General features: G+C 44.9%; 1 protein-coding gene across 2 annotated transcripts in view; it reads left to right on the top strand.

Annotated features, from left to right (window-relative positions):
- Positions 1-24,471, top strand: part of Efnb2 (ephrin B2) — a 44,677-nt gene extending 20,206 nt beyond the window's left edge. Inside the window, exons 2-5 of one of the 2 annotated variants that reach the window (XM_036166778.1) lie at positions 3,069-3,352; positions 19,742-19,834; positions 20,548-20,661; positions 22,011-24,471. In XM_036166778.1, the coding sequence (XP_036022671.1) occupies positions 3,069-3,352; positions 19,742-19,834; positions 20,548-20,661; positions 22,011-22,402 (883 nt within the window). In that variant the 3' untranslated portion in view covers positions 22,403-24,471. The remainder of the gene's footprint in view (positions 1-3,068; positions 3,353-19,741; positions 19,835-20,547; positions 20,662-22,010) is intronic. The other variant, XM_036166779.1, reaches the window with a different exon arrangement.
- Positions 24,472-24,841: the final 370 nt, after the last annotated feature.

The following is a 24,841-nucleotide window of genomic DNA, read 5'->3' as shown; positions in this document are numbered from 1 at the left end:
GATCCCACCCCTCCAACTGTGTGTTCACAGGTTACCATGCTGCTCTGTCACCAAACTGCACACACTGAATTAAAACTGAACATCAAGGCTGATTTGCAAGATGAATCAAAAACTCATTAAATTATTTATGTGATTTATACCTCTGAAAATTATCATAAAAACCACAGCAATTCTTGAAGCCACACCAGCTGATATGCCCGGTGTTCCTGATGTCAGTTCATCAGCACCAGTGTTGGGACTGGGGTCTGGTGACCTGGTGATAGAAGAGACTGCTGGGTCGTGACTTATCTGAGTAGAGGGGACCGCCTCTACAAACAGCAAGCATCGAGAGAACTATCCTCATAGAGACCTTGGGAAAATTTTGCATGAAGAGAGAGCTTAATGAGCGAGACTTCAGACCTAAGGGATACTATGGCATGGGTGGGTAGAGGTGGATTGGGGAGTATCCCAAGACTTGCACAGATACACTGGTCAGCTGGGCATGGTGCACCACCCTTAAAGAACTGAATGGGAAGATGAGGACACACCTCAGTTAGAAAGACCCCGGATTGTTGAGGCCAGGGAACCATCCCCTCCCACCCCAAGACGGTGAAAAGTTCTGGCCTGAAGGACAGACAGACATCTGTTTTTATACAGGAGACATGTACCAAGGCTAGCTGGCATGTTGCATGGTGTCCCACTGTGCCAGCTACACCAACTACAAAAGGAACAGATTAGGGAGAAGGAAAGTGTGAGGCAGGACGGGAAGGAAGCCTCAGGTGGGAATTGGCCCCCGTGTTTGCCAGTGGTTTGTATGAGCCTTAAGGATTTCCTTTAAAGGAATAAGAAGAACCAGGAGGAAGAGCCATATGATGTTCCTGGAATTTAGTGTAGTACCTGTTGCCCCCCATCTTGTCCTGCTACAGCCACAGGACACCTCAGAATCACTTTGGGGAAAAGGAGGAGAGGGTGATATGTGGGCCCTGTGGAACTTTGTTGAGCTTTATCCAGCAGGAAGAACCCACTTAGAAAGAATGAGTTATGTGTAGAGAAGCCCTTTAGTCCCTGGCGTTATATTTTCCCAAAGTCTCCTGATAATTGTGGGAAATGACAGAGAGGCCTCTTCAATTGTTCTCTCAGTTTGTTAAGAGTTATAGAGAATTCTTCAGCAATATACACATGGATGTTTTAAATTCGTTACAATTTATAAATTCATTTTGAATTCTGTTTCACAGAAAGATTTCATTATAAATCAATCCTGTTCACCATTAAATACACACACACACACACACACACACACACACACACACATTTTGTATTTCTGGGGGATGGCTAGTGCAGGTGGCAGTGTGCTCTACAAGTCAGAACTATGACTTGGAGGACGCTTCTTCCACCATGTGGGTCCCTGGGATTGAACTCAGGTCATCAGGCTTGGTTGCAAAGCCCTTTTACCCACTATGCCATCCTGCCTGTCCTACTTTTGTTTTTAAGTGAGTGAACAGTAAATATCATATGTTCTTGCTAAAGGGACTAATTTAATTAAACAACAGTTAAAAAAAAACAACTGGTGTCAGTGGACCACCCTCTCTTTGAGGTTGTGCAAGAACAGCCGAGGAAGTAACAGGCAGCCTTGTGCATATGCACCGTGTGTGTGTGCGTGTGTGTGTGTGTGTGTGTGTGTGTGTGTGTGTGTGTGCGCGCGTGAGCACCTTAACATTTTCAGGGAGTTGTTTTATTTTTTTATTTTTTTAAGGCATGGAGCTGTGAAAGGAATGTATGTTTTTTTGGGGGGTGGGGGCAGTGGGACCTGGAGGGAAGGAATAGGGCATGTTTAGGACCAAGATACATTGTATACATGTACAACGTTTTTTAAAAATTAAAGTATCAGTTTTGAATATGAGTCCAAATGTGAGTTGTGCCTTCTGCTACTTTGTAACCGAATAATACACTGGCTGAGAGCTGGTGGCTTGTTACATAAATCATGATAGTTGGTGTGGATTTGAACTTTGGGAGCCCCATCATCCTCTCCTTATCTGTCGCTGCATCCTGGCCCCAAGGGTCATCAAGGCTGGTGGGCATCTCTGGCTAAATAATGCCAGAGTCCAGGCTGGAAGGATTGGGAGGCAATGCTTTGTTCAGGAGCTTTAATATTTTAATGAGCCTGCAGGCTTGGCTGCTCCCTCTAAGTGTGCTGTTAAGGTTAGCACTGGCAGAAGGATGTTCATTAGGAAGCTCTTGTTTCGGTGTCTCAGAGAAACTCCCCATTAAGGAAGATCTTTCAGCAACATGGCCAGCAAGAAAGGAAAGGAGGAGAGCTTTTAGCTGGGAGCATCCGAGGGATTTTGTATCAGTAGTCTTAGTTCTAAAGATTTGTTGAAGAATTAATTGGAGCAAATATATCTCAAGGGAGGCGGGGAAAGGGAAGATTTGTAGACCAAGGAGGTACTTGTCGTCCTCACGAGGAGAGGGCTCTTCATCTTGCAGCTGAATCAATACGGCGCTAATTATTTCTGGTTATCTTTTATGGGTTTGTAAGACATTTCTTTTGTTCTGTGTAATAAAAAACCCATTGTTTGATCAGTGACTGACTAATTATGATAAGTAATTTGAAACATTCTTGATGAAACTTGTCTGTTAATTAATATCAACAGCATATGGAAACTACCAGGACAACAAAGGTTCTGTGCATGCGCTGTTCCTGGAATTGATGGGATCTCGCTGGCATGCCCAATAAACCACAATGCCAATGGTTAAAAAATAACAAACAGGTGGGAAGGTCTGACTCACCACCAGGGAAGAGTTGTTATAAAGTTGCACAAAAGAGTACTGGAATATTACAAGGGCGGGGGTGAGAACCAAGTGTCAGCAGGCTGCCAGGCCTGATGGTTCAAAGAAAGGATAGTTCATCCTTTTGTTTTCTGAGGTTAATTCCTCAAAGCATTTGTCCCCTGAAGATACCGTTGTTGAATCGGAGTGTGGTGCTGCGATGTCCGTGGTTGGGGGTGATGGGTAGTGTCTGGTTCTTTGATGCGTGTCTTCAAGGATATTCACTTTTACCAACTCAGTGGCTTTTCTTTTATGCTTTTTAGATTTCTACCCGGACAAGGCCTGGTACTATACCCACAGATAGGAGACAAATTGGATATTATTTGCCCCAAAGTGGACTCTAAAACTGTTGGCCAGTATGAATATTATAAAGTTTATATGGTTGATAAAGACCAAGCAGACAGATGCACTATTAAGAAGGAAAACACGCCCCTGCTCAACTGTGCCAAACCAGACCAAGATGTGAAATTCACCATCAAGTTTCAAGAATTCAGCCCTAACCTCTGGGGTCTAGAATTTCAGAAGAACAAAGATTACTACATTATATGTAAGTATAGTTCTCTCTCTTTGTTTTGTAGGAATTAGAATAAGCTAATTAGGTTTGTATTGATTTCTGTTTCCTTTAAATTACCATGATAAATAATTTGTTGAGAAGCTTTGTTCATTTTTTTTTTCAAAAAAAATTAATTGAAATTTGGGACCCTTTAGTAACAGTATTAATTAAATATAAATACTCATGGGGCAAACCTGCCAGGATTCTTAGGGTGTTGAAATGAGTAAATTATCTGAAGGGACTCAGCATTTCTAACAAAGCCACCTTTAAGGACCTTTGGTGAGGTTTTGATAGGTAAATCTGTGTGATGCTTTTTCTCTCCACCCAGCCACCTGTCCATCCATCTATCCATCCTTCCATCCATCCACTCATTCATTTAGTGTGCAATTCTGTTCCAAGAACTGTGTTTCAAAGTTAGGACTCAATAGGGCAAAGTGTAATAGTGGTACACTTCTCCAGAACAATATCATTCCAGACAGGAGGAGCTCAGAGCTTAGAAGCATGGGGCTTACAGACAAGTGTCAGTACGATTGGTCATGTTGAGTCCTGACTAAAAGCCTAGGTGTGCTGCCTGAATGACACCCCTCCCCCTATCTGTCATAATAGAGGAGAGATATTCACGGGGGTATCTGAAGTGCATTTGTGACCTGTGCCCTTTGTGACACATGCCTACTGTGCACACATCACAGATAGCACCAATCAAGTCTCCTGGTCCCAGTGTCATGGGTCTTGGTACAGCTGCTCACATGGGTTCAAACAATGAGATTCTGGTTAATTTGTTTGTTTTCATGGTATACTCTTTGTGGGCTTTTTGTAGTTGTTTTAAATTATAGTATTTAGGATGCAACTCCTGATTCATGTAGGCGAGTACTTGACCACTGAGCTACATCCCCAGCCCTCAAGTTATACTCTTTCCTCTATTTCCCTAGACTTCAGCTCCTTGTGGTACAGTTGGCCCCTGGCTTGGCTCCCTTAGCACTGTATCATTAGATTGGAAGTCTGGCTTTCTCGAGTTATAACCTATTTTTTACATTACAGAACCTGTATATTCATCTAGTGTTCCTTGGTGTGTATTTTTTACATTAGTAATTAAAGCAAAGGTGGTCACAGCCAGTAATTTTCTTGTCTGTTGCTTCAAATGCCACAGAGACTGAGAACCGGTTTTTGAAGCTAACATGATACATACAAAATAGATTTCTAAGAATAACAAAAAACAGGAGAGAATGGTTAAGTTAGATATTTAATAGAATAATCACCATAAACTGAAAATAAAAGCATTGTAAGATGAAACAAGGCAGATGGCCGTCTTTGAAGATATGAAGTAGTTACAAGGTAAAATACATGGAAGCTAAGCTTTTGGAAACACACGTACATATGAATAAGGACTTTTAATGGATACCATGATCTAGCATGACGTTTGGAGAAAATGAAACTGACCCCAGGTCAGTCCCCTTCAGAAGGTTACTGCTCCAGGTGAGTGGAGAAAGAAGGTTGAGCATGTGCTCGAGCTGTTCCCAAGATGGGAGATGCCTGACCTTGAAAATGCTGTCAAAGGAAATCCTAGGGCTCCTACATTGGGTGGGGAGCGCCAGCAGATCTGAATAGTTCTCTCCTTGATCTTAAGCTTAGATTTTAACAAGATGGCATTGAAAATCCCAACTGCCTAGGAGGGCAAGTGGAAGCTTGGTAAACACTAGAGAGTTAACCTTTCATTTCAATAATATACACAAAATGCAGCTAAATGATTGGTTCACTGGCATCTCTCAGTGCATCATAGTGAGCCTGTCATAACTGCTCTTCAATGTGTGGGAGGTTTGGTTTGGACTTGCACATGCAATTTGATCTGTAGTTAATAGCACTCTACCCAATAATAGCACCTGTTGGTTTTCTTGTTTTTCTTTTGGACAACCCATTAGGCCACATGAACAGGTTTATAATATGCTTCTCATTCCTCTGGCCCCCCAGAACTATCCTTAGAGTTAGGATTTGCAGTGTCAAAGCATGGGATGGCTTGCTGTAATTCAGGAGGCTGAAGCAAGATGATCTCAAGCTGAAAGCCAGGCTATCCTACACCACACGCAAGGTTCTTCTCTACATCCAGTAACCAGAAAGCATCTTCAAAACAAACCTTGGCTGTCAAGCAATGAGATGCTGTGAGAATACTGCTTGCAGCAAGATGTTCCCAGGCCTGTGAGTGGCTCCGGACTTTAACAGGAAGCCCAGTGCAGCGAGCTTGAAAGGCTTCCCCCACGTCACAGGCAGAAGAGGATATTCAAATACTTAGCAACATGCAGAAGTCAGTTTCTCACACACCCCATAGCAGCGTCCACTGCCGTATGAGTTCCCTTGAAAGGAGGGAAGTGATAAGATCAAATTTTAAAATAGTATCAAAACAGTCAAGGGATTTGAGAAAGTCACCAAGTCTCCTATCAAACATGTGTACAGGATGCAGACACACACACACACACACACACACACACACACACACAATCACAGTCCCTTTCTTCTTCTTCTTTTTTTTTTTCAAAAGGAGTCTGTGCAGGCAATAATCTTTATACCAGTGCATTCATGAAGATGGCTGGGTAGCACAATAGGAAGTGCTCACATTCATAAGTATATTTTAACACTGCAAAGCACTGATTCAGTTTTGAGGTTGTAAATGATGGTGTATTTGCTGACTCCAAGACTTAGCAGCTGGCTGCTGGGCACTTGCACCCCAGGCAGTGTCAGAAGCATCATATGCTAGTTCCGTCCTGGGGGCAAAGGAGCAGATGTGGTTTGGAGGAGTGCTTGGCATGGCCCTGTGGGGATGTACATGGCTTCGCCGGTGTTGGGCTGTCTCCTGGGAGTCCAGAGCCTTATGTCTTACTTGTGTTGCCTGAGCTTAATGAGGAAGTCACTTTAATTTCCTTCTCTCGGACATTATTTTATCACTGTTGTCCAAACTGATGGTCAGACACATAGACCCACTGATGTGTCCATGATATTTCCCGGGTAAAGCCAGCAGGATCTGGCCCCGATTTTTTTTTTTTTTTTATAAGGATTTTTTTATTTGACTTGTCATGTTACCCAGCTAAAAGTCACTGCATCTTTGTTTTTTTTGTTTTTGTTTTTTTTTTTTCTTTCATCTTTGGGTTTTATAGTAAACATAAATGTGTAATTGGAACTGTATTTTATACCCCCCCCCCCATTTCTCCCCTGAGTTCTCTGAAGAAGTAACATGGTAGACAGATAGGCCTCCTCATTAGTCCTCCTCCACAGTGATTCTTTGCTTTGACATGTGGCAAAATGATATATATGGGGTTTCTTTGTGTTTAGAATTGACTTTTCCATCGACCTATTTCAGTAATTAGCCTTGGGCTTAATTTGCATAACTAATAAACTCTCCTAATTTCGAGTGATCTGACGATGGGGGTATTGTGACCATGTGGTCTGAGAACACACTGCTCTTTCCTTACGTTCAGATCCTAAAAGGCCTCAAAGACAGAGCTGGCTTAGATTTAGCCGGTAGTTATTTTTACTGTGTCTTTCATTTCATTGTTTATGAAATAACTATATCTTCTGATATTACCCATTTGTGATAGAAGCTGGCTGTTGGATATAGGATTATAAACGAGCTGTCCGGTTTGTATTGGGAAGGCACCGTCCTCTGCATGCCCCAGTTTTCTTAGAGAAACTGTCTTTGCTTCTTTAGGGCTGAGTCAGCAAGCTCCTTGTGTTGGCCTATAAACTCTGTCCTGAGGCAGGTGCTGTGGCTGATACCAAACCTGAGATGAAACCTAGCAAAGTTACACAGAGTGACCACCTGAGTAAGAGGTGGAAGCGGCTGCCTTGTATTCTTAAACGTCAGTTGAACAAGGGGCTACCCCACGGCTGGAGACAGGCTCCATGCTGGACCTTGCCTTTTGTTTTATATAGTTCCTCTATTGTTTTAGTGTGTACCCCTCGGCAGGTCATAGCCTTCCAGCATCATCTAGAAGTCACCATTTCAAAAGATCGTTTGGTTGTTATTGAATCCACATAGTGTCCCTCTGTGGCTCTCCATGTCCCATCTGCCTTGCTGAGCCATCAAGTCTGGGGGAGCCTCCATTTCTTAGGCCTCTTTCATGGAAGTGTGCAAAACTGGTAGGCTCCACAGACACTTAATTTTTTTAAAGCATACATTTCACTTTAGAGCAAAAAAAAAAAAATCACAAAATAAAGAGCAATAATTGCACAGCACACACACACACACACACACACACACACACACACACACACACACCACACCTCCCCCCCGCCCCAAATAACAGTATTAAAGAGCCAAAACAATAGTTTGTTCCTTATTTGGTTGAACATATGTTGTATTTTTTTTCTGGCTTTGATTTGCTCATTCTGGGTGGTGAGTGTAGCAAGTTACACTAACATATATTGAGTGTCTTATAGTATCTCTTTGGAAAAATACTAAATCCCAGAGCAGCTTTCAGATGCCCCTTGACATGAAGATAGCTTTTAGAACATGTAAGAACACACAACAGCCATAAAGAGATTTTGAGGTTTGTTTGATGGGTTATTTATGTATAAGTGTAGCAGCCACACTCCCTTCATTACATACTAGATACTAGGTATCTTGATGATAGAGAAACCGCCTCCTGTCTTCCTGTCCCCTGTCTTAGTGATAAGATTTGTGTCTGGTACTTTCATTGCCCTCAGTTGCTGAGTTGAGGCATTTAAGCCCATTTCTAGTTTTCTCTATAGCTGTTCTTTTTGTGATGGACTCTTGCCAGAGACCATACAGTCAAAGGCACAGAGAATGAATACAAACCACACTTAGAAGCACAAGTTAACATAGGAGTTGTGAGTCCACATCTAGCCACCCTGGACTTTATGTGCCAATAGACAAGTAACTCAGGCTGATTTCCTGCCTAGGTCTTCTCGTATTTAAAATGGGCATCATGAGAACACTTGCTCATGAGGTAGATGTGAATTCCCATGAGGAAAAGTGTGTCAGGTGGCTTGTGGCCATGTATGGCCACCAACCAAGTACAAGTGAACATCAGAACAGGGAGGAAGTGAGAGGCTGGAGGCTGGAGGCTGAAGGCAATGCCAGGCTTTGTTGTGAGATGGAACACCTGGGAAGTTTGGGTCCTGAAAGCATCCTTGGCTTCTTGTAGTCTGGGCATAGACGGAATGTTGCCAGCCTCAGTCACTCTGGGCAGCTGTACTCAATAGATCTGCTCACTTTGTCTTTTTGACTGTCTTTTTGACCTTACCGTCCTTTGAGTTCCCTTGACCTAGAAGCACACATTTACATGGGGTGAATTCTGGAATTGCCTGAGCTTGCTAGCAGGTACTTTGACGGACTCTGAAGACTCAGACAAGGAGGAGTCTTGACACACCCACAGCTGTGGTTCTTACTTTCTAGTTCACCAGCTTCTCACATTCCGTGGCTCCCCAGGACACAGGAGATTCTTCCTTTATCAGTCAGCATGCGAGGGTTGCCTCATGGGCTCCATCTGTAGGGAAGCCTCTCCCAGGGTAGATCAGGAGGATCCATGTTGAATTTAATATAAAGAAAGCTCAGCTTTGCTTCTGCCCATCTTGTCATGCACCAAGACACTCAGGTTTCTTGAGCCCAGTGGAGTCATGGCCACCTGGATGCTAGCCTGGGTGGTGCAGAGGGGAGCAGAGGATGAGGCTGCCAGGGGTAGAGACTCTGTTCATGCTCCTTGGCATCTCCTGGGATATCTCATGTAAACCACACAGATGTAGACCTGCCATTACTACTCCCCGCCCTGAAAGTAACCAATGATAAGATGAGATGACAGATTCCCAGCTCGAGAAGCAAAGATTGGGGAAGAAGAAACACCATAATATAAAAGAAGTAAGATGAAAAATAAAGGACTTAACATAGCCAAGGGAGTTATTCAGAATAAAAATGTCTTTATTATTTCATAGAAATCGTCTTTGTATCTCTACCCTTGTATTTACAGCTTGTGAACGTTCACACAGATTTATAAATAATTGAACAATACAAGAGACCTAGTGGATAAAAGGGGACATGTTTCCTTCTTAACAGCCCTTAAATATTCATCATGAAGATGAAATTTTAAAGCAAAATAAAACACTTAAAAATTAGCCAAGAGGCACAGACAGACGTTTAGGGAAGAAAAAAGAGTATGTTGAGAAGAACTAATTTATATAGTTTAAGGTACGTGCATTTATCCCCAAGGCTCTGAGTCTGGGTGTGTCTGATCCTTGGGGAGATGCCGTGGTCTCCACGCCCATCTTATTTTCAAGTCTAGCAGCACAGGGACTAGAACAATTTTTACTGCTGTGAGGAAACCCAGACAGTGTGATTTAGAACATTTGACACACCATGAAATGTCAGGGGCAAAACCCAACGCAGGGCAGCCAGACCCTTAGCCCATCATTGTAAGTGTGTAGTGTGGCTCCTGGGCCGTGTGTGCACTATAAGGAGAACACACAGAAATGCATGGTGTGTGTGCAGGGGTAGCAAACAGAGTGTGTATAGAAAATAACATTGGCTGTAATGTACAGACATGCAAAGCACACACGTGACAGTGCAGAGAGTCAGACACATTGGAGCAGGCATGCATGCATGCATGTACATACATAGGGAGGGTAAAGACAGGAGACAGGCACAATGCATACATACTGCATATGGAACCACGTTAAGCTCCGCAATATAAATGACAAAATGTTTCTGTCAAACGTGTTGGTAGTGATGCCTGGTCAAACATTTGATATACAACCTACTTTATCAAAAACTCCCAGAGCTTGACTAAGAAAATCTTACTAGGGTAGAGGTAAGCTGGATGCCCAGAAGACCAAGTTCAGGAGTTGAAAGCTAACCTGGGCAACATAGCAATACCTACAGGGTAGAAAGATGGGAGAGATGCCCTTGTTAATACTTCAAACTTTCTCTTTCTTTTAAAATCTCCTAATAGGTCTAAAAAAATCTGTTTTTTTTTTTTTTTTTTTCAATATGGTTATACTAGATTTATTTTAGGACATTAGCAAATACTTTGAGCCCATCAACAGAAAGTTGCTAAATAATAATGTAATTAAAATTAAGTTAGGGTTGGGGATTTAGCTCAGTGGTAGAGCGTTTGCCTAGCAAGAGCAAGGCCCTGGGTTCAACCCTCAGCTCAAAAAAAAAAAAAAATTAAGTTAGTCCAGTATAGAAACAGAGACATTAAGAGATGTTAACTTTCCATAGCTAAGTGCTAGTGCTGCAGATATGTGGGTGGGTGGTGGCTGGTGAGTGATCTTATGAGTTGGAATATGGATGGTAGATAAGAAGATAGGTAGATAGTGGGTAAGTAGATGGGTGGGTATATGGATGGTGGGTGGTGGATAAGAAGATAGGTGGATGCCAGGTATGTAGATGAGTAGATGGATGGTGAGTGGATGGATGGATGGATGGATGGATGGATGGATGGATGGGTGGGTGGGTGGGTGGGTGGGTGGGTGGATGGGTGGGTGGGTGGGTGGGTGGATGGGTGGGTGGATGGATGGATGGATGGATGGATGGATGGGTGGGTGGGTGGGTGGATGGATGGGTGGGTGGGTGGGTGGATGGGTGGATGGGTGGGTGGGTGGGTGGGTGGGTGGGTGGATGGATGGATGGATGGGTGGATGGGTGGATGGTGGGTGGGTGGGTGGGTGGATGGTGGATGGGTGGGTGGATGGGTGGGTGGGTGGATGGATGGGTGGATGGGTGGATGGGTGGGTGGGTGGGTGGATGGTGGATGGGTGGATGGATGGGTGGATGGGTGAGTGGGTGGGTGGGTGGATGGGTGGATGGATGGATGGGGAGATGGATGGGTGGATGGGTGGGTGGTGGATGGGTGGATGGTGGATGGTGGATAGCAGGATAAAGGCTGATAGATCAGCCCTCCCCCCCTTGGGCAAGAGCCTAATCGATCGCATTATAGAGGATGTGTTGCTGAGTGACAGCGTTGCTTTGAAAGTCACTTTGCTTTAGTGAATTAGCCCAGTTTTGCTGTCCCTGCTGTTCAACTATGGGGTGAAGTCATTCTTTTACTGAAATACACATTTGGGAAATCACCTTGGATTCTGTGAATAAAGAATGTGTGTCCTGCATGGGGTAAGGATCACACATAGGGCGGATTTAAACAGGGGTACTTTCTCGGAGTTCCTGCTGGTCTCTCAGTGGTCAAAGCAAATAATTTCAGGACCATCTAAACTGTTGTGCCGCAAGAGTAATGCTGATTCTTCTGCAGCATTCCATCCTAAACTGTCAGCGGACATCAGTTCAGCCACTGCAGAAGTTGTGACCACCTAGCCATGAACCACACTCGGATGGATGCTTTCCACTTCACTGCTGCTCTTTCTGTAATTACTGGGTCATTAATATCATTGCCTGCAATTAGTGACAGTCGGGTGAACAAGAGGATTGTGGGATGTCCTTCCCCACCCCCACTGCCCGTGAACTTTTACTCCAACCCTTTCCTAGCTAGATGTTTCTGTTTGGCCACTAAGATATCTTTAAAAACCAGAGAGTAGAGAATAGGCCATGTGTTACAAATGGTCCACTCAACTGCATGAGGCTTATGACTGGGGGTATTTTCATGAGATCTTATCACTGACTTGAACAGGAAGTTTGTATTTTTAAAATCTGGGGTTTTAAGTTAAGCTAATAGACAATAGAGAATTATGTTTTATCTTTAGAACTATTATACCTTTTTTTTTTCACTGTGAGTTCAGTCATTACTATTGAAATGGTCATCTGGCAACCTATTTTTAAGACACAATTCTCTTAGTAGTTTTAGCTTGTGCCATGGTGACTACTGTGTGGAATTATTACTTTACTGTTGACCATACTATCCTCATTTCCGTGACTGTCTCTGAGTCATTGTAGCAATATCAAAACACCTGGAAGTGTCTAAATAGGAAAAGTATTTTTTAAGTGAAATTACGTTAAAAATTGTTACAATTGTGTACCTAATGAGAAGTCCTGTCTGCATAAGTCACCACAGAGTTAGCTATAAAATCTTAGACTAGAAAGCTACATTTCCCTCAGTAGAACTGGTTAAGGAATCAAGAGACCCAAATTGGCACAAGCAACATTTTGAGGGAAAATACACGGCTTTATAACTGATCTCCCATGTTTAAGCATCTCCTGAACAAAAACAGGACCAGAGGTAGTTGATGGCCAGCACTGCTCTGACCTTTCTCAAAATAGTCTCGGGGTCTAGACTGAGCTCAGGGGGTCACAGACTGAGCAGCCCTGATCAGAAACACAGAGTCCAGAACCTGAAATGTGGTGCTAACAACTCTGCAAGTGTTCACTATCCCAAAACACCCAGACTAGCCTGAAAGTCACTATGTAGACCAGGCTAACCTCTAACTCACAGAGATCCAACTGTTTCTGCCTCTTGAGTGCTGGGATGAAAGGCATGTGCCACCGTATCTGGCCCTCAGCCTTTTTTTCTTCATGTATGCTCTCAAATGTGCATACACACATGCACACTCACTCAAGCACACACACTCACACTCACTCATATCTCTGTAGACACATGGTGCAATAACAAGCATGTGTCTGCCATGTATTCCTGCTTCACTTTTAGCCATTCACTTTTGAGGGTCATTCATCATGGGTAACTGACTCTTACCACCATCTAGGATGGTCATGTCCTTAATCTTTGTGTAATTTTCAATGGTTAAAAGGTTTTAGGAGTAACCCCGATAAATCTTTTCTTTCAGAATGACAGTCATGACTAGATATTGTGGCTGTCCTCGCAAGGGATTGCTATCCCTTGGGGTTAAAGTCTTGTTTACTCTGCTGGCCCTTGCACACTATCGGTAGAGTATCCTCAGTTCCTAAAAGTGGCCGAGTGGCTGATGCCATTAAAGTCTTCCCAGTATACATCCAACTCGCTAGGAGATATGTCCAAGTGGCTACTTTTTTGTTGTTGTTTTGTTTGTTTTGTTTTTCGAGACAGGGTTTCTTTGTAGCTTTTGGAGCCTGTCCTGGACTAGCTCTGTAGACCAGGCTGGCCTCGAACTCACAGAGATCCACCTGCCTCTGCCTCCCGAGTGCTGGGATTACAGGCGTGTGCCGCCGCCACCACCACCCGGCTGTGGCTACATTTTTAAAGACTTCTGTTTCTGAGCTATCGATGAATTACCCTATCATAGTTCATATAGAATACTTGAGCTCAGAAAATAAAGTTAAGACATCCCTCCAAAACACACACACACACACACACACACACACACACACACACACCTCCATCTCTGTTCATAAGTCATGGATTCAGTCCTTCTTTAATACTGGAAGAGGAGAGGTGATTTTTTTTTTTTTTAATGTTTAAGTCACTCTGCTCAGTGCAGAAGCTGACAGATGATTGCCTTATGTGAAAGCTCCTGGGGCAGCTCTTCTCTGTGCATGATTGGCTGCTTGGAGATTTTGGAATACAGTAATGTCAACACAGTTTCAATGGGAGTGATTGTTCCTGTGAGTTGGGCCCGTGTTCCCTTGGATGAGAGATGAATGTGTCCTTTACCCCTGCTGGTCTGTGATGCTTAAGAGTGGAAGGTCCTCTACCTGCAAAGAAAGTTGATCAAATAGGAGTGGCAGCCCAGCCAGGAGCCACATTGGGTTGTTTCCTTGTTGTGTGTTTATTTATGTTTTGTTGAATGAATGTTTCTCTTTGAAAATCTTGTGCTTTGTGTTTTTGTTTCTTTATGAGACATTTGAGGGACGTGCCATGGTGCTTCTGCCCAAGGACAAGGCAAGCTTGGCCTTATGGAATGAGGCCCTGTGAGACAAGGAAGGCTCCTGGGAAGTCAGGGGGATGCGGTCCACTCTATCCCTGGGAAGCCACAGTGAAAACACAGGGAAAGACATGAATTTCCTCTCTTCTCCCTTGTGCTTTGAACAGACATTTGTTTGGGGCATTTTCTCTTTTAAAAACAGGCATTGATTTTTTGACTTTTCCTGGACATTATTCTTTCTGTTTAGGATTTTCCTCCATCTGTGTCAGTTATCTTGAGAATGACCCTGCTAACCAAGACATAAAAACACTGGGCTCTGGAGATTGAATCCGCCTCTGTGGTACATACTCTGAATCTGTATTGTGTTTTTGGAATTTAAACGGATGCCAAGCTACGTTGGAGGATCTTAGCTCCCCGGCTTGAATGTTGACGTTAAACAGCTGTACCTTATTCAGCATCTTTGTGTCTCACCTGACACGCCTCATTCTAAATGTCTTTTATTTTGTTGGCACTCAGAGGTACACACCCCTGGTGGGAGAACACAACAGCCTGGTCCTGTGCAGAGTTGGGGTGACTTTATAGTCATGTGTCTTTCTGGATGATGCTTTTTCAGTTTCCCGGCTAGGCTGCTGCTTTTCCTCAGATGTCTGTGCTCAGTTTGAGGGAAGGGTGTGTAAAGTCTCACCCAAGAAAGCAGAGTGAGTGTGGCTGGCATGTGATACATGCTGGGCAAGGACAGGATGGATAGAATTTGGTGTTGGCAGAGATTCTCATAAAATGCTGTTTGCTAATCAAAGGTGTTCCATCAAGGTCAGCCCTATGTAAGGCTAGAGCTTCTGTGGTTTTCCTGACCTTATATACTTATCATGTGTCTCTTTGGTGAACTTGTTTTCATTAATTGTTATGCTTACTTTCAAATGTCTGCCCTCATGGCTCTCATGGCCACTTAAAAATAGTTTGCCCTATCCTCCACAGTGTGAGTAGGCATTCATACACCATTCTACCCATAGGACCCAGAGCTGTGTCCTTCGTGGGATGGTACTGAGCCATAGAACGTTTTGGCTCCTCCCTTCCCTAGTCTCTTTGGGAACAAGGCCCACATGTGAACTTTTTCACCCTCCATCTCATGAGCCCACTCTTACCACTGGACTCCATCCAGCTGCAGCTGCAGCTTGGCCTTCTAGGAGCAGAGAAGAGCACGCTGTGTTCCTCTCTCTATTGGGAAGATTCTGTCTGTGTTGTCTGTTTTACCAGCTCCCACCTCCCTGTCTCCGTTTGTCCTTATCTAGCCAGTATCACCGTCCAGTAGGAGCTGCAGATCATAACTCAGGCCTCTCAAACTCTGAACATTTCTTTGGTTGTTTTTGTTTTAAGAAAGAGTCTTCCTAAGTTTCTTGCACTGACCTCAAACCCTCAACCCTCATGTCTTAGTCTTCTGAGAGCTAGGATTGCAGACATGGATACCACACGCAGTCAGGGGGCTTTTCTGCTGAGCAGAGATTTTGCTCACTCCAGAGAGGAGTATGGGGATGACTGGACAGTGTAGTGGTGATGGTGTATACGCCCCGAGATGCAAAAGCTTTTAATGCATCTGTTGTTGTTGTTGTTGCTGGGGACAGGGTTTCTCTGTGTAGTTTTGGTGCCTGTCCTGGATCTCCGCTTGGCTCTGCCTCCGAGTGCTGAGATTAAATGTGTGCTTCACTGCCACCAGGCTGCAAAAGCTTTTAAAAGCCAGTTGTAAAATAACATGTATCTTTATTAAGCCTACCTCCCAATGAATGGAGAAACTTTAAGTAATTTTTAATTTTATAACGTCTATTTCCCTCCCAACTAGGCCAGGGGAGAAAAATGTCCGGACACTAAATAAAAGCTTAGGTATAACAATGTTATTTTCCTGTCTCTCGGTGATTAAGTGCAGTTTTTACCCACTGGGTAATACAGTGGTTGTGGCCACATTAGACAATGCTGGTAGAGTGATCCAGAGGGAAACTAAACATGAGGTCACGTTTATTTTTATTCTTTAAGTTAAAAATTCCCTGGGACGTTCAAATGAATGATATGAATAGCTGGAAAACTTTCTAATGAAATGGAAATAGATTTTATCCCTAAGTATTAGCAATTTTCTTGTGATGTTTCAAAGTCAGTGCTGAGCTTTTGAAAGCTTCTAGGTTCCAGGTTGATGGGGGAATATCAGAATGCTAGTCTCGTGGTGTGTTTCAGTAGTTCATGGCCAGGAAGGCGGTTCAATCAGGATAAAACATGCAGGATGGGACATTGTTCCTGTAGGGGCAGGTCCTCTGGAGCAAGGATTACTCTACCTGTTGAGGACATGTGGAAAATCTAATTTGCATCAGATCTAAGGCTCATATCTCATATAAGGCTTTTTTCTACCATGTTGCACTCTGGGAGATTACAACCTTCTGAAGTTTCTGTTGGTGCAGACATCTGAAAATGGGTTTTTCCATGACACGTCGTTCCTAGCCGTATCCGTTACTTTCTCCTGTTGCTGTGGCAAACACAGCCCAAGGGAGGAAGGGCTGCTTTTGGCTTACAGTTTATGGGGACACAGGCTATTGTGGTGGCCGACAGTTCCCTGCCACTTGGAGTGTGACACTACTTGCTCACCTCTCAGCAGATCCTGAAGCAGTGAAAGGGCCTGAGCTCAGCAGCTTTCTCATTTCATCCCTCCCACGCTGTCAGGGACCCCAGCCCCAGGCCCTGGATGGGACCGCCCACAGGTAGCACAAATCCAGTGCCTCAGTGGTCTCCATCCGGGAAGAGATCTGACACACTCAAAGTGTGTCACAAATGCCCTACAAGTTTCCTAATCCACACTTCCTGTGACCACTACCTTTAATGGTGGTCCTTGGGACAGTGTCATACAATTCGCCTAACAGCAGTTGGTAATGAGTTGTGCTCAGGATCTTCCACGGGCTTTCCAAAACTGTCCTTGTTCAGAATGCTGTGTTTGGCCCCCAGTCTTTTCCACTCTTCCCACCAAAATGACATAGCATTCCCTCCCCTACTTCCATTTCTGCCCTCCCTCCTTCCCTCCCTCCCTTCTCTCTTTCTCTCCCTCTCTCTCTTTCTCTCCCCTTTCTTCTTTTCTCTCTTTCTTTGGTTAATCAAGTGGAAGAAACATTTCAGCTTTTAAAGCTGTGAAGTGGTTTCCATTTTATGCAACCCTGCCTCCCACCTACAGTTCTCTGGTCTCTAGATGCTAAAACACAGATTGAAATTTAATTCAGAATCCTTTAGAGAACTTTATATTTGGGGGGTGGTTTGGACATCCCCTGGGGAGCTCAACATAAATGTTCTGGCTTAAAAGAGGCACTGGCCTACAAATTAAAAAATATATATAAATAATGTGTGTGTGTGTGTGTGTGTGTGTGTGTGTGTGTGTGTGTGTGAGAGAGAGAGAGAGAGAGAGAGAGAGAGAGAGAGAGAGAGAGAGAGAGAGAGAATGGGTTCTGCTCCAGTGCCTTCCACATGGTGGAAATCAGCAGGGCCCTGCTAATACAGGTGCCCGCAGGTGATGGAGCTTCCTGGCCTGCCTTCCTTTTGGTGATCTTTTCTGTTTGAATCTGATTTTTCCCTTCAAGATTAAACCAAAGAAATATGTAGCCCTCCCCACCCCTTGCTCAGCATTCAGTCACCACAGTCCTTTTTTCAGAGGAGTATTCAAACTTTTAGCAAGAAAAAAAAAGTTGTTTATTTAACTTTCAATAGGATGTGCTTTAGCATGAAGTGCCTTGTGTGTTCATGAGTCTAAAACTTGGAATTATCCTTGAATTAAGTAAACTAGACACTTGACCGGTGGTTTCACGAAACAGATGACTTTTCTACTCTTTTCTATATGGAGACATAGCCTGATTCCTGAGAAATGAAGTGAGAAAACTCTAAGCAGTAATTGAAGATTCAGCACTGCCCTAGACCACTCCACAAACAGTGCCCAGAGAACCCCACACTGTGAGAAGACTTAGGAGAGAGACTATGAGGCTGAGCCACTCCCCACCCCCCACGCCCTCACAGAAGGTAGAGGAAGGTGTGGGAAAGCGGTAACAATAACAACAAAGGCCCTTCTTTAGACTCTTAGAAACACACAGTCTCTCTAGACAGTTCTTTGGACTTATCTGACAAGCATTTTCTCCACCGTCTGTGAGTGGATACTTTTTACCTTACTGAAACTCCCCAACGAAGTTATGATGGCAACTGTTACCTATTTTCCCAGAAAACCCTACAGTGTCAGCAACAGCTGAAAAGAGATGCAGTTATGAGACCCAATGTTAAGCACACTCTCAGATAAGTGAGGAGATATTTATACGCAGAAGAGACACCCTTTGTTTTTAGGAAAATAATGAGAGTAGAGGTCGATAATTCCAGAACACACAAGTGAATTCGTGTCTAGTTTTTTCAGTTACAAACTTCTACTGTGAAGGCGTTTGGAGCTGTTTGGTGATGGTATGCTCGGAAAACAAAGCAAAACAACCCGGTGGAAAGAAGTTGCCAGAGTACCTGTCCCCTTTTCGTTCTCTTCCGAGTAGGGTGTTAGTGGACGGGACTTTGATATAGTGGACGGTGATTGAAGTTACAGGCGTGTATATGAAACACTTCTGGTCCTTGCCCCTTGAACTCAAGGGGAAGCAGTGTCCGGCACATTCCACCCTCTCCTCCCACTCAAACTTGAACTGTAATTGAAAGCCTGCTCCTCATTACGTGGCCTGACAGCCCATCTCTTTGCAGCTTTTCCTTACAAAGCCATTTAGAGAACTCACTGGCCTAAGGACAAACAGCAATGTGTGTCGATAGAACATAGCTGCTTTGAAAGACAGAAACACGTTGGGAGAAGGGATGTGCTTCTTCTGGCCCCTCATTGTTAAGGTGGGAAGGGAATCCAGTGGGCCAATGAGGGGCAAGGTGGTTGCCCCCACCTGGTTGTATCCAAGTTGTTGTACGGCGTGCTAACCCTCTGTCCCGCTGGAGATTTCCCCAGCAGGAAATTTGGCTGAAGTGGCTGATGGGGTTTGATAAAAACACATACTTGCAGGAACTTACACAGTGATGAGAAGGCAGACTATGAAGACCCGAGTTCTAGGATGCTGCTTCAGCACATTTCAGGCTAGAGAACGGAGCAAGGGGGTGTCAGAAGCCTCCCCTGCTGGTGTTTGCAGAACTTGGATGCCTGACAAGCCCAGCGTCAAGTTAATTGTTCTTGAAGCAGGAAGTCTGGAGTGGAGGAAGCAGGTGTTGGGGGAAGATTACCAAGTTTTGAAATTACCAGGCTTGCTCTCTTGCACTTTCTAGTTTGGCCCCCTAGGAGTCCGTGAGTATTTTGGGAGGTGCTGTCCCTTTTACCTATAGAGTAATACTAAATCATATGTGTACTGAGGGCGTGTTTAAGTGCATTTGGAAGCAGGTAGCCTACATGTAGCAATGTTTCCAGGATCCATTTCTCTTTGTTTATTTTTCTGTTTCTTTTTGGCTTTCGGCATCCCATACATTCAGAAAACCTGTGACAAAGAGTGAATTCTTATTTTTCAAATTGTTTTCAGACATTTCATGTTCATGTAATCTTGGCCTATTGATTTCCTGATTTTTTCTTTATTTTTTTGTTTTGTCCATTTTATTTTTAATCAGCTACATCAAATGGGTCTTTGGAGGGCCTGGATAACCAGGAGGGAGGGGTGTGCCAGACAAGAGCCATGAAGATCCTCATGAAAGTTGGACAAGGTAAAGATCGTCTGCTGCTTTGTGAAGCCACTGTGACGTGGTGTAGCCCCCAGCTAGTGTGGCACCGAGGGCGAGGCTCACTGTCACCCCTCTTTTTAGTTTTGAAGGCAGACCCTCTTCTGCACTTTGAACCACTGGCAGAGTCCCCCAAGGTGATATCCTCTGCTTTCCTTATTGGAGCCCTCTCTAAAAGTTCAGGTCAGCGAGACATAGCATCTATGTGTGGCCACAGATATGCGTATCTCTCTTTACAAGGCAGAACGCCTCTTTGATTGAACAAAATCAAAGTGTCCCGGCATGTAAACACTGGCTCTGCAGCTTTGTTTCATTTTCAAATCTGGACAACCCAAGAGCCGCGTTTTCATGTAGACTAACCTATTGTGCAGAAAGAAAGAATTATTCTTCTAATTAGAGACCGGTATAGTAGTCAATCAACTTGCTCAGTTAAATTGAAATGTCATCTGCAATGCTTTGGCTGCCAAATGCAAGAATCCCTATAGTTTCCACAGATGGCCTCCTAATCTAAACCTCCCAAATAACGAGGATAACCGTTTTGATTAAAAAGGAAGGTTATATTCTTGTATTTCACAGTGCTTTGCATAAGGAGTCTTATGTTCATTGCTATTCATGCCTCTTGAGATATCTGTGCAAACTCCTGACGCTTGCTGTTGTCAGATGTCTGTGCCACGATTAATCGCTTGCCCTCCATATAGATGCAAGTTCTGCTGGATCAACCAGGAACAACGATCCAACAAGACGCCCAGAGCTAGAAGCTGGTACAAACGGGAGAAGTTCAACAACGAGTCCTTTTGTGAAACCAAACCCAGGTACAGCCGTGTGGTGTGCGTGTGTCCATCTGTGGGGTGCATTTTCTTAGAACCCCAAGAGGCAGAGAAGCCTCTCACAAGGCTTCCAAACCAGCAGGATTCACTCGTGGGCGCAGATGCCTGGGATCTTTGCTCTCAGTGAGTCGGTATTAACTCTGCCACTAAGACAGACTAATTCCTCCCCGTCAAAGTCTTACAGTCACAATAGCAGAGCTCACCAGATGGGTCATTTACCAGTGATGTCCCACCAGACGAGTTTTCATTGGCTGATGCTGTGTCCTGCTCACTGTCGACACCATCGCAAAGCTGATGTTAATGTATATATAATTTGTGCCCTAATCCCTGTCTAATATCATCTAATCCACAAAGAGCCTCGCCGATGCTTTTCTGAATCTCAGAAAACGTTGCCTAATGGCATACTTTCCAGGTGGCTTGTTCTTAATGTTTTTTGCATTCTCTGTGTAAAAAAAATAGTAAAGGGCCCACTGACCAAAGTTCAGGGTGTCACAGAAAATGGGCTCATTGTCTCAACAGTCCTGCTCTGTTGTGCTGATGCCATTTCACAAAACAGCTGGTGCACACACACCAGCACTTACTTTTGTATTAGGGATCCCTGTGCTGGTTTGGAGGTGGTGAGAATCTGTATCTACCATAATATTATGTTCTCTTTCCAAGAGTCAAGGAAGTTGTTTTTTTTTTTTTTTCCCTCTAACTTTCAGTGACAAGATGTGTCAAATTCTTGTGACAAATTGATAAATGGATAGGATAATCGTGCCAGGCAATTCTTCAGTGCTAACATTTGGGTTAGCAGTCTGTTCAGTGCCAGAGCGTCTGCTGCCTTCCAAATATATTTTAAGTGTAAATCAAATAATACAACCGAGTTTCGAGTTGAACCCTTTCCCAGGCCCATCACTCCTTCCCTTCTGGCCGTCTCTTCTAGTAGGCAGGGCTGTCTTCAGAAGGCAGGGCTCTCTTTGGAAGGCAGGCAGTGGAAGATACACGGCATCTACAGTGAGGGAGGAACGGGCCAGGGCAAGGATACACCTGGCTCTGGAGTAGTAGCAGGTGTCGTCTCCCCACCGGCCATGGCCTGGTGCGTCCTGAAGTGCTAGGGAAGCCCACGGCTGGCTGTCTCATCGTTCTGCTGCAGGCAATGCAGATAAGGAAGAGGCTGGGGATGGTGTGTGAGTGCTGGACCTCTGAGCTCCTTCACCTCATCTGGGGACCTCTGTCAAGTCTGCCCTGGGAGTTGAGCGTTGGCCGTGCTTTAACTGTTGCCTTTCGAGGGCCCTGCAAACAGCAAGGCGGTCCCAGGACCACAGTAACTGACTCTTCTTGGTCCTGTGCAGGTTCCTCCAGCACCGACGGCAACAGCGCGGGGCATTCCGGGAACAATCTCCTGGGTTCCGAAGTGGCCTTATTCGCAGGGATCGCATCAGGATGCATTATCTTCATTGTCATCATCATCACCTTGGTGGTACTGCTGCTCAAGTACCGTCGGAGGCACGGCAAACACTCTCCACAGCACACGACCACGCTGTCACTCAGCACACTGGCCACACCCAAGCGAGGTGGCAACAATAACGGCTCGGAACCCAGTGACGTTATCATACCGCTAAGGACTGCAGACAGCGTCTTCTGCCCGCACTATGAGAAGGTTAGCGGGGACTATGGGCACCCAGTGTACATCGTGCAGGAGATGCCCCCACAGAGTCCTGCCAACATTTACTACAAGGTCTGAGGCCTGGGACCTGCGCCTGCCTCCCAAGGGAACTCGCGCCTTCTTGGGCGCACAGTGACTGCCTGAGCCGTGGCTGTGGGGGCGGGATGCCTCCTGGAAGAGCCTGGAGCTGGACAGTTTTGTAGTCTGTAGCTTTTCGGCCTTGGGGAACCACAGACCCTCCCCGGAAGCTGGAAGACTGCTAGGAGATCCCCACTTGGACTGCCGCGTTCCCGCGCGGACCTCCAAGCCATGCACCCAGCTGCCACTCAGGCCTCTGCAGAGCCCAGGGAGGACACGGTGGGCTGTGGATGTCGCAGCAGCATCTTAGGAGAAGGTTGTGCACCAGACCGGCCTCTGCCTCCAAGTTTCCTGCCGTGCACACTGGACTTACCACTCGGACCTCGGGCTCAGTAAGGTTTTACAAAGATCTCTAGCGTTTAGTCCTCACTCATTCCTGTTGCCAGGGCTCTCCTGGCACTTCCCCAGCCCCTCACTCCACATCCTGCATCCTTAAGGGTCGTTCACCACAGAGTCCCAGCTCCACCCTTGACACCAAGATCAAATGAGATGGGTCTTAGGTACAGAATCCTGCTTTCCTGGAGGCTGGGTCAGCCGGGAGGCCTGGGGGGTGTGGAGGAGTGAATGAAGAAGGTGCTGGCTGCCATCAGTCAAGGCTGCTGCTCCCGGGGCATGGTGGGGGAGCAAGAGGGAAACAATAGATAGGGCGGAGAGGAGAGGACAGAGGCTGGTGGGAGAGGACAGAGGCCGGTGAGTGGTGGGGAGTTCACTATCACACAGCTATGCAGCAGGGAATCAAAAAGTCCCTCTCCTGCAGAGGAACAAAAGGACCCTTGTGGAAGGACCAGCCAGAGCAGGGAGGGAGGGAGAGGACAGGCCTCTGGCGAAGCGCTGGGGCAGGACTGTTGAGGTACTGGCAATAAAAAGCGCAGCCCTGGAGCTGTGGGAGAGAGTCCGTCTGCTTTGGGAGATGTTTTAAGCAGACTCAGCTGCTATATTACCACATTTTTTTTTTTTTTAATTAAACACAGGGAAAGCATTTAGGAGAATAGCAGAGAGCCAAATCTGACCTAGAAGTTGAAAAGCCAAAGGTCAAACAGGCTGTAAGTCCATCACCACTGAGGTTATTGGGGAATTCTCATTAGGAAAGGTAGGTCAGATCCCCTAGTCCCCGTAAGTGCCCCCCCCCCCCATTGAGCCTTACACTTTGGTTTTTGGTATCTGGCCATGCTGTCCGGGCTGTGAGGCTGTACCGGGCTCCATGTCAAAGTGAAGCACACGTGGCCCACCTCTAAGAGTCCTTAAGATGGAAGTAAGTTATGATGTCGAGGGGAAGGAGGGAGATAGGTCATATTTATAATAGGTGTATAGAACACAAGGGATATAAAATGAAAGATTTTTACTAATATATATTTTAAGATTACACACAATACACACCAGGAGATGTGGAATTCATTCATTAACAGCAATTAAAGCGATCCCAGCCCTTTAGTGCTTTACAAAGTAAGCGATTGGCTAGCTAACTTCTAAGAGAAGCTGTATCACCCCAAAATGCTTTCGATAATGAGAAAAGTATAGGTAATGGGAGCAAATGATAAAATAACAAAGTCCCGCAGACATCTCACAGAACTGTAGACTAGAACGCCAGCCCCTAAACACCAGGAAACCGACGTGACTGCACCCTGTGGGCTGAAGTGTTCTCTGGAATCCAGCAGGTCACACTGAGGGGGTTACAGTTGAGAGTTTAGCTGTGGGTCCCTCCTCCTCTCCTGCCCTTATCCCTGCCCTTCCAGAAGAATAAACAGGAAGCAGGAAGCCTACTTTTTTTTATGTGCTATGCAAAATAGACATCTTTAAGAGTCCTGTTACTATGGTAACATTTTGCTTTCTGAATTGGGAGGAAAAAAAAATTGTAATGACAGCTTTTGAAGGTTCTCAGACCTCCAGTGAGTACCTGCAAAAATGAGTTGTCGCAGGAATTATTCCCTACTTCCCAAACCTGAAAATGATGTTGGTTCAATGTATGTGTATGTGTGAGTGGGTGTGTGGTACACGTGTGTACATATATGTATAATATATATCTCCAGTATATATTATATATATCTATATCATATTTCTGTGGAGGATTGCCATAGTGATCAACCACAGTACATATGTAATTCTTTCCATCACCCCGACCTCTCCTGTGCATTCACACAAGATTTTCTTGTAAGCCATCAGAAGTTGTAGGAAGGGGGAGAGGGACGAGGAGGGAGACATGGGAAACCGTCTGATTTTGATGAAATCGAATGTCTGTGTCATCAGTTGGCCACATTTTGGTTCTAAACTGTGAAAAATCAGATGAACTGGTGAAGAGTTACCTTCAACCGACTGAGAAGTGTCCTGTGCGTCTGTTTTGTGTCTGGTGCAGAAAATGACAATCTACCAACTGTCCCCTTA

Source organism: Onychomys torridus, chromosome 17 (genome assembly GCF_903995425.1).
Source record: "Onychomys torridus chromosome 17, mOncTor1.1, whole genome shotgun sequence".
Taxonomy (NCBI): domain Eukaryota; kingdom Metazoa; phylum Chordata; class Mammalia; order Rodentia; family Cricetidae; genus Onychomys; species Onychomys torridus.
The sequence above is the reverse complement of the archived record's forward strand: the minus strand, read 5'-3'. Positions and strand labels throughout refer to the sequence as shown.